Consider the following 15,037-nt stretch of genomic DNA (forward strand, 5'->3'; position numbering starts at 1 on the left):
GCTTTAAGTCTGCAAAACTGGAGCGTTTATCTTTTTTTTCTGAAAAAGGAATCCACGACTCCTGGCAGTTGGAAGAGTTCTGCCGAGAGAACACCCGCGCTCTGCCTGAAGCATCCCCAAGTCCCAGTGGCCCGCGTCGTGGTCCGATGCGCAGAGCTGACACCCTTCTCGGAGGCCTCCTGTGTTCTCTTCCTCCCCTCGCGTCCCCGTCGCCACCCTTGGCTCCCTGACTCCACAAGACACCTTCCCCTTCTGCCTCTCCCCTAAGGTGCCTACTCCTGCTATTCCAGAGCGCCCATCTTCCCAGCCCGGGCAAAACCCGGAGAGGTGGAATCCCTCGCTCGGAGCGCCCCGGCGGCCACTGGGCATGCTCGGTTGTCAGGCAGGTTCGGGGCTGCGAAGAGCTTTTGCGCCTCACGGATTCCTCCTCCTGCCGCGCGTCCTCCTCCTCCTCCCGAGCAGGGAGCGGGCGCATGATGGCGGCGGCGGCTGCGGCGGGGAGCGCCAGCGGCGGCAGCAGCGGCGGCGGCGGTGGCGGCAGCAGCAGCAGCGACACGTCCAGCACCGGCGAGGAGGAGAGGATGCGGCGCCTCTTCCAGACGTGCGACGGCGACGGCGACGGATACATTAGCAGGTACTCGGGGAGGTACGCGAAACCGGCTGGGGCGCGACCAGCCTCTCCGCGCTGCCCTTGACCCCTTCCCTGCCTCCTCGTCCCAACTTCCAGCAAGTTGCTCAGAAGCTTACGGGAAAAGTTGGCTGCGACTGTAAGAGCGTGTCGCCGGCTCGGCCACCGAGACCGAGGGGCTGATCTACTCGCCTTCTCGTGGTGCCAGTTGTTCCAACTTTTCCCAGCGCTGTCTTTGTCTGGGTGTTGGGAGACATCTCTTTAGGATGCAAGTCCTGCCCGGGTCTCGGAGCGCTCCTGCCTGTGGGGAGACGAATGCGGGCCACTTGTCCAGGTCGGAGGGGCTGCCCTGCAGCCTCGGGCTCCTGGCCGTCAAGATGTGGCACCGGGCAGCGATCTGTCCGGCTGCTCGGTGACAGCCCCGGGGCCGGACCAGGATAGGGATGCGCTCTCAGAGACAGAGTTGGACGTGAAAACAAGCTGTGAAGAACTTTCATGTGCCACAGAGCCTCTGCGTGCCAAACTTGGGAGCCCAAAGAATGGGCATAGTTTGCCACCCATAGCTAGTTTAAACGTATTAGCCTGAGGGGAATAAAGCACTCAGGCACAAACTGGGGTTTAGAGGTGAGTCTTGAAAATAGACCCTGCTCCCCACCGCGGGAGCAAACCGGATGAGTCTCCAGAGGGGTCTCGGGGCGCCCCTCCGCGACCGCTCGTAACCCTCGCTGTGTTTGCTTCCAGATCCCCTACAGGGGCGGTGTTGCGGCTTGAAGTCTCAGAGCTTGGCAAAATAACTACTTCTGCCCAAATTTTTATCACTTATCAGACACTGATGGTGAAGAAGGCGATCGTAATGTTTTACGGTATCCTTCTCCGAAGGGTTGCCACAGGGCGCTGAAGACCTTACGCGCCCGCCGAAATTTGAATTGCCTTCAAGGAAGTAGGCAGCCTAAGTTGTGTGTTACGTTTCTTTAGCCTTTCTCTTGGTGATGCTCAAGTTCTCTGAAAATCACGAGCTGCCTCCTGCTGATTGTCCCTGCCTATTTAGAGAAAAAAAAAAGAGAGTGGGGAATTTTCTCCAAAAAGTTTTTAAAAAGATTTCAGAAACAAGTGATTTGATATGTAAGAATTTGACAATTAGAAAAATAATCATTTATTTGGGACTCTTGACTCAGTTATGATCATTCTTAGCTGAATTTTATTACTTTTCTGAAGTTTCTTTGGGAAACATTACAAAGATATCAGAAAACTTTATGGAGTAATTCTGTTCTATAATGAAAAAAATATGTAACTCTAGTTGGCTACATATAGTATTTTATCTGGAAGCGTTTCCCTGTTTTGGTTCTGGGATAAAAAATTTCATTGTATAGTTTAGATACATATAGTTTTGATATATTTTGATATATATAGTTTTGTGGATTTTTCCTACTTGAAAGGGCATTATCTCATTTGCAATAATAAAAACAATCTACATTCTTCATATTAGGATGCAAAAAGAATTTAATTTCACGTGGGCCAGAGTCCATATAGAAAACCAGCAGAATTCTCTCCTTCCCTTCCTCTAATCGGGCCTATTAATATGTTACTTTGTCTGAGCTACACTTTCTGTACAGATGCTCATATTACTTTGAATGGAGCTGTATCTACCCTGAAGAATAATGAATTCTGTAAGCATAATTCAAGGGCTTTGTTTTGGAGGATGAGGCATTGAGTGTAAGGGGGTGGTGGTAAAGAGGGGATTTCAGATTAGAGTAGCAACCTGCTGAGGCAAATTGGAAAAAACTGTATCGTTCCTTGAGCCACATCACTTTAATGTATCTGCTTGAAAGTTGAAAAATATGTGCAGTAATAAACCCTAAGCCATAACTTTAACTGTGGGCAGAGTTACCCTGGAAGTTATTTTATACTGTGACAAAATTCCCATATTAGAGGAGATCAGGGATAGCAATCTTATTATTGAAAGGGGGGACCAAGGAACTTGTCTAGAAATATGTTTACATAGCAAGCACAGCTTTACCGGAGTTTATGTTTATTTGGTATGGTTTGGGGAATGGGATTAATGAAGATAAGTGGCATTAAATGACTCCCTCTTGGAAGCCGCTCCTTTGTGCTACCCCTGTTTAATGACCTTTACTAACCACTTTATAGTGGGTGATAAGGTGTGGAGTGCTGTGAATTTTCTCTTTTATTAAACATGAGAGTTGGACTTCCTACATTAAAACCTTAAAAACCTTGGATTCTTTAAAAGATGTTAAGTTTATGCTCATGGTACACAGCTGTAGCCGTTAGGATTTCAGTTGGCTGTATATAATAGAAAACTAACCGTAGTCAAATAAGAGTTGACTTTCTCAGTTAGAAGTCTGGAGGTGGTCCATCCAGGCTGGAGCAGCCGTTCCACAATGGTGTTCCACAATGCCCGGCTTCCTTCTATCTTTCTGCATCACTATTCTTCACATAAAGCATTCATCCTGGTGGTTATCTCATGGTCTTAAAATGATTGCTCTATCTCCAGCCCCATCTTCAGGTTCTAGGGAGAAAGGTGTAAAAGGAAGCTGAAAAGAGTGGTGCCTATGTCCTTAAAGCAGAGCTTTCCCAAATCCCTTAATTGACGTCTTGTTGGTCAAAGTACATCACCTTACCATGCCTACTTGCAGTAGAGCTCAAGGAAGCATATAATTCAGTTGGTCACATTGCCTCCCAAACAACATCTGAGTTCTGTTACTAAGAGCAGGGAATGAATATTGGGTAAGCAAGTAGCAACCAAAACATATAATAAGACCCCCATGATAACCCACAGTGAACTCTGTATTGACTCTGGTCCTTTGCCTAGCCCTCATTCTCAAACAGGAGTGGGCTGGAGATCTTATGTTTGGAGGGAGGATAAGTGGAAGATAGACTGAGGCCAGGAGGGGAAATGTCAGGGTACACCATCTCAGGAAGAGGCAGGTAAAACGTGGGGCTTTGAATCTTCAATATTCTCTCAGCTCAGCCTTCCCCATCAGGCTAACAAAAAAGGCATCAGCTAACTGGAGATTCCTGGAACTTCTGCTTCTGCCCAGAAACTCCTAGCGCTCAGAGGGACCTAGAATCATCCCCATGCATAGTTAAGCTGGAGCAGACAGCTACCGTCAGATGGAGCCAAACCACGGCTTGGACAGGACAGGATTTGGCCTGCACAGTTGGACCACAGCAGGCTTTCTGCATGTCATTAACCTTATGATGAGTTAACCCCACATTTAATGGCATTGAATTTTTTTGGGCCCTATTTGTGCTGTTATAAGAGATTGTGGGATTACTCTATTTGTTGAAATTAATTTCCCTTCAGAATTTTAAAGTTTCTTATTTTTACCTTTCAGTTTAAGAAACTATCTTGAACATTTTGACAAATATCTAAAACCAACACTTACATTTATATCTAGTCTGAAGCCTCAGCTTATATGTTGGTGTCATAGAGAGAGCTACCCTGACCAGTATATCAAAGTGGGTTAGCTCTACCTCACTATTATTCCCCGTCATAGTACCAATGGGTTTCTTCCAAAGTACTCTTTACAACTTGTAATTACATTTTTTGCGTGTGTCTGAGGAAGACTGGCCGAGAGCTAACATCTGTTACCAATCTTCCTCTTTTTGCTTGAGGAAGATTGTGGCTGAGCTACCATCTGTGCCATTCTTCCTCTATTTTATGTGAGATGCCTCCACAGCGTGGCTTGATGAGTGGTGCTAGGTCCATGCCCGGGATCTGACCCTGTGAACCCTGGGCCACCAAAGCAGAGCATGTGAACTTAACCACTATGCCACTGGGCCAGCCCTGTAATTACATTTCTGTTTACTACTTTGTTTGCCTCTTTCCCATTCTCCCACTAGATGTAGCCTTCATGAGGGCAGGAATCATATCTGTTTTTTTAAAACAGTACACTCAGGACCTAGCACAGTATTTGCCATAAAGTATTCAATCAGTAAATTCTGATGAGTAAGTGATCAAGAATAAACAGTGGTATGTTCATGTATATTGAAAAATCTTTCAAGCATTTTTACTTCCAAGCATATTCCATGTTTATGAAACACTTTAACTTAAGCATATTTTATTAAATAATATTTTCCTTTAAAAATAACTTCTTTCTGGTTATTTAGAGGTATACTTGTTGAAATTTGGAAAATACAGAAACGTATGAAAGTAAAATCAAAATCTTCTGTTATCCGATAACAAAGGAATATCATTTCCATTTTCCTAGTGACATATCTGCATCATATGGTTCCTCTAGTACATTAAAAGTGATTGGATTGGGCCCGGCCCCATGGCTGAGTGGTTAAGTTCGCACGCTCCACTTCGGTGGCCCAGGGTTTCACCAGTTCACATCCTGGGCGTGGACATGGCACCACTCATCAGGCCATGCTGAGGCAGCATCCCACATGCCACAACCAGAAGGACCCACAACTAGAATATACAACTATGTACTGGGGGGCTTTGGGGAGAAGAAGGAAAAAAAAAAGATTGGATAAAAGGAAATACATCCCATGTTCTTGGATAGGAAGATTTAATGTTGTTATAATGGCAGTATTTCTCCAAAGTGAACTATAGATTCAATGCAACCTTTCTCAGAATCCCAGCTGCCACTTTTTTGCAGAAATTGACAAACTGTCCTAAAATTCATGTGGAAATTCAAGGGACTCAGAATAGTCAAAACAATCTTGAAAAAGAAGAACAAAGTTGGAGGGTTCAGAGTTTCCAATTTCAAAACACCACAAAACAACGGTAATCAAGACAGTGTGGTACCGGCAAAAGATAGATGTGTAGGTCAATGAAATAGAACTGAGACCCCCAAACCCATGTGTATATGGTGAATTGGTTTTCAACAAGAGTGTCAAGAGAAGGGTGCCAAAATCAAGGGTGAAATGGGGAAAGAATAGACTTTTCAACAAACAGTGCTGGGACAACTGGATTGTCACATATAAAAGAACGAAGTTGGACACTTCCCTTACATACAAAATGTATATATTCTTTACATACAAAATGTATGTACTCCTCACATTCCTCATGTACAAAAATTAACTCAAAACAGATCAAGAAACTTAAACGTAAGAGCTAAAACTATTAAATTCTTAGAAGAAAACATTGGACAAAATCTTGTCACCTTGGATTTGGCAGTGGATTCTTATATATGACACCAAAACCCAGGCTACAAAAGAAAAAATAGATAATTTGGCTTCATCAAAATTTTTAAAACTTGTCCTTCAAAGGACACTACCAAAAAAGTGAAAGCTCAAAGAATGGGAGAAAATATTTGTGAATCATATATTTGATAAGGGATTTGTATCTAGATTGTATAAAGAACTCTCTATAATAAAAAGATAAATAACCCAATTAAAAAATGCACAAAGGATCTGAATAGACTTTTCTCCAAAGAAGATATACAAATGGCCAATAAACACATGAAAAGATACTCAACATCATTAGCCACTAGGAAAATGCAAATCAAAGCTACAATGAAACACCCGGTAGGGTGGCTATAATCAAAAAGTCATATAATAACAAGTGTTGGCAAAGATGTGGAGAAATCAGAACACTTATATACTACTGGTAGAAATGTGAAATGATATAGCCACTTTGGAAAATAGTCTTATACCCTTAAATGTAGAATTACTATATGATCCAGCAGTTCTACCCCTGGGTATTTATGCAAGAGAACTGAAAACGTATGTCCTCGCACAAACTTGTACGTGAATGTTCATAGCAGCATTATTCATAATAGTCAAAAGGTGTAAACAACCCAAATGTCTATCAACTGAAAAATGAATGAACAAGATGTGATACTTCTACCCAATGGAATATTATTCAGTATGAAGAGGAGTGAAGTACTGAAACATGCTACAACATGGGTGAACCTTAAAAGCATTATGGTAACTTAAGCCAGTCAAAAAGACTACGTATTATATGATTCCATTTATCTGAAATGTCCAGAATATATAAATTTATAGAGACAGAAAGTAGATTGGTGGTTACTTAGGCCTGAAGGTAATGGGAAGATTGAAGGATGATAGCTAAGAGTGCAGAATTTCTTTTTTAGATGATGAAAATCTTCTAAAGTTGATTGTAGCAATAGTTGCACAACTCTAGGAATATACTAAAAACCATTGGATTGTACATTTTACATGAGTTAATTTTATGGTATGTGGATTACATCTCAATACAATAAAGCTGTCACAAAAAAAAAGATTGGAAAATGTGATTTGTAATTATAATATTCCATTATTTTATTTATTTATTTAATTATTCTCCTATGTTGGACATTTAGTTTGTTTCCAGTTATTTGCTTTGGAATTTCATTGAATCTAAGATGCCATAGATTGGGACACACCAGTATTTTATGTACCAATCAAACTATGATAAAACACATCTTATTAATTAGATTTTTTATTTTATTCTTATTGAAAGGTCTCCCTTAAATTTCTTTAGTCATATATTTTTATTGTGTTTCACTATTGTGCATACATAAAGAAGGAAAACAGCTAATCAAATTCTTCAAAAAAATCCTAAAACTTCTTCACGTTTAAAGTCCAAGTCTTCTAAATCAGTTTTGATTCAGAGTATTGATGCTGTGTTTTACTACCCAGTATCAACCTCTGTGGCATCAAAATATCAGGGATGCAGCATTTCTTTAAAGGAGGCTCCACTGTTTTCTATAGGATTTTTTTCTGAGATGCTGACACCCTTTCTGCAAGTATTGATGTTGGTACTTCTGGTCTTACTGGAAGGTTCTCAGACCATAACCAGGACTTGTATTCTTAAGGAACCATGGAGAGTGGCAGTTATCTAGTCATGTTACCAGGAATAACAACCTGATTCATGCTGCACAAGCATTAGTAACTATGTCAGCATTAGGCCAATAGAATTGTAAGAAACATTCAGATTTCACAATGTTAAACTATGCACTTTAGAAGTTTTGAAATATATTTTATATAATGCTAGAATAAACACTTTCATAGTTCCATGTACTATGTTATTAAAGAGTGAGTCAAAACTAGAATTATTAGCAAAATTTGTGAACTAGAATTGCTTTGCAGACACTTTGTTTAGTCTTCTTTAAACAATAAAACAACAACAAAAGATTTTCAAGTTTTCTTAGTATTTAACTAAAGAACCACAGATCTACATGTTATATATACTCTACTTTTCTTCCCCTGGTCAGTGGTAGCAGAAATCTTGTTTGGGGAGGCTAGAGAGAGGAGCCACTTAAACAAAAGGTAAATGACCTCTAGATTCCTTATCTTATGGCCAAGTAGAGTCCTGTGACATAAGGGTTATTCTTAGAAAGATAACTCTGGAAAACAATTTTTAAAAGAGAGGCTTTGGTGAGATTCATAGAATAGCATAACCAAAGCCAGACTTCAAGGAAACTGAATAATACCAAAAACCTCAAAGTCGCAGTCAAACTATAATGTCACTTAAAAAAGTATAAACTGAATGTGAGTGAAGGAAAAAAAGAAAAATAAAAGAAAAACCATTAAAACTAATATGAAGGAGAGAATTTTGAATGGGGCAAATTTGGTACCCAGTCACCCAGAAGAGCTAACTCTGATATGTGGTATTTCCTGATTACTGTCATACAATACGATGAACTCATTTTAAGTGTATATTTCAGTGAGTTTTGATACATTTATATACCTGTAGAACCACTACCTCAATCAAGGTTGATTTTCATAACCCCAAAAAGTTTCCTGTGCCCTTCCTGATCAATCTCCACCCTGATCCTGGTCCCCTGCAATCACTGATCTGCTTTCTGTCGCTCTATGTTTTTTAATTTTTTTACTTTTTATTTTAATTTTTTATGAGGAAGATTGGCCCTGAGCTAAAATCTGTTGCCAATCTTCCTCTTTTTGCTTGAGGAAGATTGTCACTGGGCTAACATCTGTGCCAGTCTTCCCCTATTTTGTATGTGGGATGCCGCCACAGCGTATCTTGATGAGTGTAGGTCTGTGTTTAGGATGTGAACCAGCAAACCCCAGGTTGCCGAAGCAGAGCACACGAGGCTGGCTCCTCTGTCACTCTAGATTAGATTAGTCTTTTAGTATTTCATATAAATGCAGTCATACAGCATGTACTATTTTCTGTCTGGCTTGTTTAGAGCTTGGGAGATTCATGCATACCATTATGTATTCATTAGTTCCTTCTTTTTATTACTGACTAATGTTCCATTGTATGGATCTACCACAATTCGTTTAGGCATTCACTTGTTGGTGGACATTTGGGCTGTTTCTAGTTTGAGGCTATTACGAATAAAGGCACTATGAACATTCGTGTGAAGTGAAATTACGTTTTGAGAAACAGGATTCTGTATTTAAGATAAGATAGCCTTAACATTTATTGAGTGCTCACCAGGTATTTTATGTAACTTATTTAACGCTCATGGTAACCATGCAAGATAGATACTGTAGAAGCAAAGGAGAAAAAGTGGATAATCCTGGCAAAGCAATAGTGCAAGAGAAACCATAATGATAGGAAGGGCCCTCTGTGAGACTGGTAAGAGACTGCTCAGCCTGAGCGAGATGGCATCACATTATTGAATCATGAATCCTTCATATCTAAAGACCCTTAAGGATCATCTAGCCTCGAGCTTCCCGAACTTGAGTCATTTGTCTACCACATTTATGATCTTTCCATATCTCTGACCACAACTTCTCCGTTGAATATAAGACAGGTATGTGCAGAAACTGCATACTTGATTTGCACGTCTGAAGGTCTCTCAAACTTACCACATACACAACAAAATTCCTCCGTCCCCTCCCCAGCCCTTCCTGCCTCAGTTCTCCCCATTACAGTAAATTGCTACTCCTTGTTAGAGGCTCAAGTCAAAAAATAGTCATCCTGCATTCTTTTCTTTGTTAACAGTACATTCAATCCATCAGCAGATCCACCAATTCTGCCTTTAAAATATAGCTTGTATCTGACCGTTTCTCATCACCTTCCCTACTCAGGTCCAAACCATCATCCATCTCACACCAAGATTATTACAATAGGCTCTTGTTTCTGCCCTGGCCCCTCTACCCTCCACACATGCAGACTATGCATACAGCAACCAGGTGACCTATTAAAGAGTAAGTCAGATCATGTTATTGCTCTGCAACATAGTGGAAAGAGCACTGGATCTGAGTCAGGAAAGTTGGCTTCATTCTAGGCTCTGCCACTAGGTAACTGTATGACTTGGTACCAGTCCCTGCCTCTGTCTTAGTTTCCTTACCCATAAAGTGGGGTGATGAAATGCTCATCTATGCTTTCTCCTGCTTGGGGTTTGTTGGAATTCTTGTGTTTGTAGGAATTCTGGATTTTTCGCTTCTAGAAGTTCCATTTGAGTATATGGAATGGATTTAGAATCACTGTTTTAACTTCCTTGTCTGCTAATTCCTTCATCTCTGGGTCTGTTTCTATTGATGGATTTTTCTTCTGGTTATAGGACATATTTCTGCTTCTTTGCATGCCTGGTAATTTTTGATTGAATGCCAGACATTTTAACTTGTTGAGTGCTGGCTTTTGTTGTATTCCTTTACTTCGTTCTGGCATGCAGTTGAGTTTGGATCTTTTGGAAGCTTGCCTTTCAACTTGGTTAGGCAGGATCAGAGCTAATTTAGCCTCTGCAGATCTCTGGAGCTCTCTCTCTGAGGCATTCCCTCCTCTTCCCTCTGCACCACAAATTCTGTCCACCTTAGAGAACTTTGTTCTCCACCTCCTCAACTCAGTAAGACCACTGGGTGCTGTCTGGATTCCCCCTCCTATTCTGGAGCCTGTAAACTGCCTCCAGGCAGTAAGTTGATATAATTGTAGGCTCACCTTGCTAATTTACCTTTACTCAGGGATCATAGTCTTGTGCTATCCATTATATAATGTCTGGAAATCATTGTTTCATTAAATTTGTTTGGTTTTCTAGTTGTTTTAGGTAGGAGGGTAAATCCAGTTTCTCTGCTTCTATCTTGACCTGAAGTGGAGTCCTGACTTCTCTTTTTTCTGAGTGACCCAAAGTGGGCCTGCCTATTTAGAAACACTGTGTTTATTAAGTTTATGTATAAATAATTTTATGATAACATTTACAGGAACACCTCAACCAACTTACTGTTTTTAAACTACTACCTACAGTATAGGCCCACATAGCTTTTCTTTTAATAGCTAACATTATTTTTTATTTATTTATGTTTTTTTGAGGAAGATTAGCCCTGAGCTAACTACTGCCAGTCCTCCTCTTTTTGCTTGAGGAAGCCTGGCCCTGAGCTAACATCCATGCCCATCTTCTTCTGCTTTCTATGTGGGATGCCTACCACAGCATGGCATGTCAAGTGGTGCCATGTCTGCACCCGGGATGTGAACTGGTGAACCCTGGACCACCGAGAAGTGGAATGTGCAAACTGAACTGCTGCACCACCAGGCGGGCCCCAAATAGCTAACATTATTGAGTGTTTACTGTGTTTTAGGCTCTATGCTAAGCAAGTACTTTATATACATGACCTCAGTTAATACTCATCATAGCCCCTTTGAAAAAGGAATTATTATTACCTACAATGTAAAGGTGAGAAAAACAGGCTCAGAGATAGTTATTTGCTCAAGATTCCACAGTTAGTAAGACCTGAACTTCAACTCGTGTGTCTGGTTCTCAAATGAGGGTCATGACCACTATTCAATGCTGCTTTTCACATGCATTTCTTTAAATTATTTTTAAACAGGTTTATTGAGCTATAACTTACATACTACACAATTTTCCCATTTAAAGTGTACAATTTGATGTTTTTAGTATATTCACAGAATTGTGCAACCATCACCATAATCAATTTTAGAACATCTTTATCACCTCAGAAAGAAACCCTCTACCCTTTAGCAGTCATCCACATTTCCCTCAACCTCCCCAGCCTTAGGCAACTGTTAATCTACTTTCTATCTCCATAGATTTGCCTAGTGTGGACATTTCATATAAAGGAATCATGCCTTATGTGACCTTTTACTGTTTGTGTTTTGATGTCATATCCAAGAAGGCTTTGCTTAACCCAAGATCACAAAGATTTACTTTTACGTTTTCTTCTAAGAGTTTTATAGTCTTAGTTCTTATGTTTAGGTCTACGATCCATTTTTTTTTTAATTGCAGTAACGTTGGTTTATAACATTAGGTAAGTTTCAGGTTTACATCATTATATTTATATTCCTTTGTAGGTTATATCATGTTCACCACCCAAAGACTGATTGTAATCCATTACCACACACATGTGCCTAATCACCCCTTCCACCCTTCCACCTCCCCCTTCCCCTCTGGTAACCACTGATCCAATCTCTATCTTTATGTGATTGTTTGTTGTTGTTTTTATCTTCTACTTATTCGTGAGATGATGTGGTATTTGACTTTCTCTGTCTGATTTATTTCACTTAGTATGATACCCTCAGGGTCTATCAATGTTGTCACAAATGGCTAGATTTCATCATTTCTTATGGCTGAGTAACATTCCATTGTGTATATATACCACCTATGATCCGCTTGGAGTTAACTTTTGTGTATGTTGTGAAGAGATCCAAGTTCATTCTTTTGCATGTGAATATCCAGTTGTCCCAGCACCATTTGTTGAAAAGACTACTATTCTTTTCGCATTTTCTTGACACCCTTGTCAAAAATGAATTGACGATAAATGTAAGAGTTTATTTCTGGACTCTCCATTCTTTTCCCTTGATGTATATGCCTGTCCTTATACCAGTACCACACTGTTTGGTTACTGTTGCTTTGTTGTTTAAATTTTGAAATCGGGAAGTGTGAATCCTCCAACTTTGTTCTTTTTTTAAGATTGTTTGGCTATTCTTAGTCTCTTGAGTTCCAATGCAAATTTTAGGATAAGCTTCCCAATTTCTTCAAAACAGGCAGCTATGATTTTTGATAGGGATTGTGTTGAATCTATAGATCAATTTGTTCACATGCATTTTTAGTAGCTATATTTTTCAGGGTATTTTTGTTTTTGTCCTCCAGCCGCCATCTTTATTGTATAGTCTTTTTATTTTGAGTCAGCATATTAGTGAACGTCTGAAGTAATCATAGTATATGTTTATAGAAGCTTCATAGTTTACAGTCAGTTAGTCCATACATTATCTCATTTAATCCTTGCAACAGGAATTAATATCTCTATTTTGAGACAAAGAGCCAAGATAACATAGCCTCTTGGAAAAGAATGAACCTGTGGGCCTTACTTGAGGGCCTTTTCTACCATACGTGATGCGAAGCTAACACAGGAAAACCTATTTTCCCCTAAAGCCTTCAAATTCTTTACTGTTTAATTTACCCAAAGTCTATGGTAGAGATGAATTTTCATTTTATAACTGGCTTCTTAGCATCAGTGGGAATGGCATTTAAATTCTTGGTACAGAAGGTTAGGCATTTGCATTCTAAATGAATTTCCATGGGGGTCTCAGCTGGAGAGATTCTCTGTTGTTTGGTAAATTGAAAATCTCTTTAAGTGTTAGTCCCAGAGTAGAAACCATATGGAGAGAAAGGGCATTTCCTTAGAGAACAGTTAGTTGTCAGCTTCTCATTGTCATTTCAAAATGTCAGTTTAAATATGTAAATAAGTAATTACTAAATTCGCGTCATTGATTATTGATGACTCTAACTGATGGGAGAAAACAAAGTTTGGTAGGCAGAAGGACTCTCTGGACCTATTCATTTTTCAGACGTTTGGATCCCTAACTAAGCGAGAATGTAAATGACACATTTCTAAATTGACCAATAAGCATGAATGTGTCTGTCTGATGTGACAGTTTTTAGTTGAGTTTAAGTGTAGCCCTCAATTGAATATTTAATTGTGAACTGTTGCTTGGAAAATTCTAAGTAGATGAGCTTTTGTTTAATTTTTTAAGCATTCACGTCAACAGGGTAGAAGGTACTTGAAAACACATCCTAGACTTGATGTTGGTGTTAACTGGGCATCTATTCAACATTACAGCAAATGCCATTGGTTAAGACACCTGTTGTCTATTGTTTAAAATGTCAGCATGCACAAATTTGTGGTACAGATGAAGGGAGTAAGAACATTGATAGGGTGAAGGAGGACATTTTTGTAAAAATGTGGCTACATTTCTTTTAAATATCAGATTTTTTACTTATTTACAAAAATTCAGAACTACTTTCTCAGAAATAACAAGCTTAACACAATATTCTACATTAGAGGTTAATGGTTTTAGGTAAGAGTTTTTACTTTGACAATTTTATGTACTATAGAGTCTTAACCTGATTTCATTTCACAGTAAACAGGATGAAAATCACTGCAAGAATTTGTTGGAGAAGAATTTACTCTTCTGAAAATGTGTTGGCAGTTTTATATTTATTATAATCAAAGGGTGAAATCAGTGCTGCTCATCCCCCTCCCCCTTCACGGTCTCCCAAGTTCCTTTGTCTCTAACCAGAATTGTTGTCCTAATGTCTTAACCCGCACACTTGACCCCCCCCCCAAGGCCACTCTACGTGGACATAAAACTGAGCAGGCAGCTCTTCTAAAAATCCTTCAACAGTTGCCTGTTCCTTACAGATAGTTCAGACTCCTTTTAGGGCATTTAATTTAAGGCCCTTGCCCATCTGGCACAGTGACTATCCCCTCTCCAGCATTCGCTCTCACACTGCACCCTCCAGCATGCCTGGCTCTTCCAAACATCATGCTTTGCACAGCAGCTTCTTCTGTAAGTGCCCTTCTTTCCCCGTTGTCTGCGTGGTGTGCACTTTCTCATTTTTTCTAGACCCGGTTCTCATGCAGCTCTTTGTCAATGGAGACTTTCCTGGTGCCTTAGTACCTCACACACACTCCTAGGCCAGCACTGCTCACATTTGGTAGTCTCGCCGTTTCCATTTCCTTGCTCCCCACACTCAAGCCAGAGACTATCTTTTTCTTGCCTTTTATCTTTGTAACCTCAGTGCGCAACACGTAACAGAAACTTGCTAAATATCAATCAAACAAATAAAATTATTCATGTGTAATGGTAATTTCAAACACTTTAGGCTTTTTAGAAAAACATTTATCAAGTTATGACCAACTTAGAAGAAGCTGAGGAATTTATATTTGAAAATACATATTGTATGCATTTTACCTAATCTTAAATACCAGTGTGACCGGGATTCAGTGCTCCTGCTACTAACGAATCATATGACTTTAGGCAAGTCACACAATCCTCTCTAATCAGTTTCTTATTCTGTAAAATGGTTTTAACATCTTTTTCAGTACCGAAATACTTTGACTTTATGGACTCCAGGTACTAGCTTAGGGTTTTGGTGGTAGCATACCCTTATGGAAAAGCATGCTGTGTAAATTAGTCTCTTTTGGGCGACTGTTTGGTGTCTGTTTATAAACTAACTCTGATGAGTCAAAAGTATTGAACTGTTGGTTAGGTTTTGTGTCAGATTCTGA

At 39.9% G+C, this 15,037-nt stretch overlaps 1 protein-coding gene across 3 annotated transcripts in view; it reads left to right on the forward strand.

Moving 5' to 3' along the window:
• Positions 1-473: 473 nt before the first annotated feature.
• The window catches only part of MCC (MCC regulator of WNT signaling pathway), a 411,658-nt gene continuing 397,094 nt past the window's right edge, over positions 474-15,037 (forward strand). The window contains exon 1 of one of the 3 annotated variants that reach the window (XM_046665743.1): positions 474-634. In XM_046665743.1, the coding sequence (XP_046521699.1) occupies positions 474-634 (161 nt within the window). Of the gene's footprint in view, positions 647-15,037 lie in introns of all 3 variants that reach the window. The other 2 variants (XM_046665741.1, XM_046665742.1) reach the window with 2 other exon arrangements.

This window comes from Equus quagga, chromosome 7 (genome assembly GCF_021613505.1).
Source record: "Equus quagga isolate Etosha38 chromosome 7, UCLA_HA_Equagga_1.0, whole genome shotgun sequence".
In the NCBI taxonomy this organism is placed as follows: domain Eukaryota; kingdom Metazoa; phylum Chordata; class Mammalia; order Perissodactyla; family Equidae; genus Equus; species Equus quagga.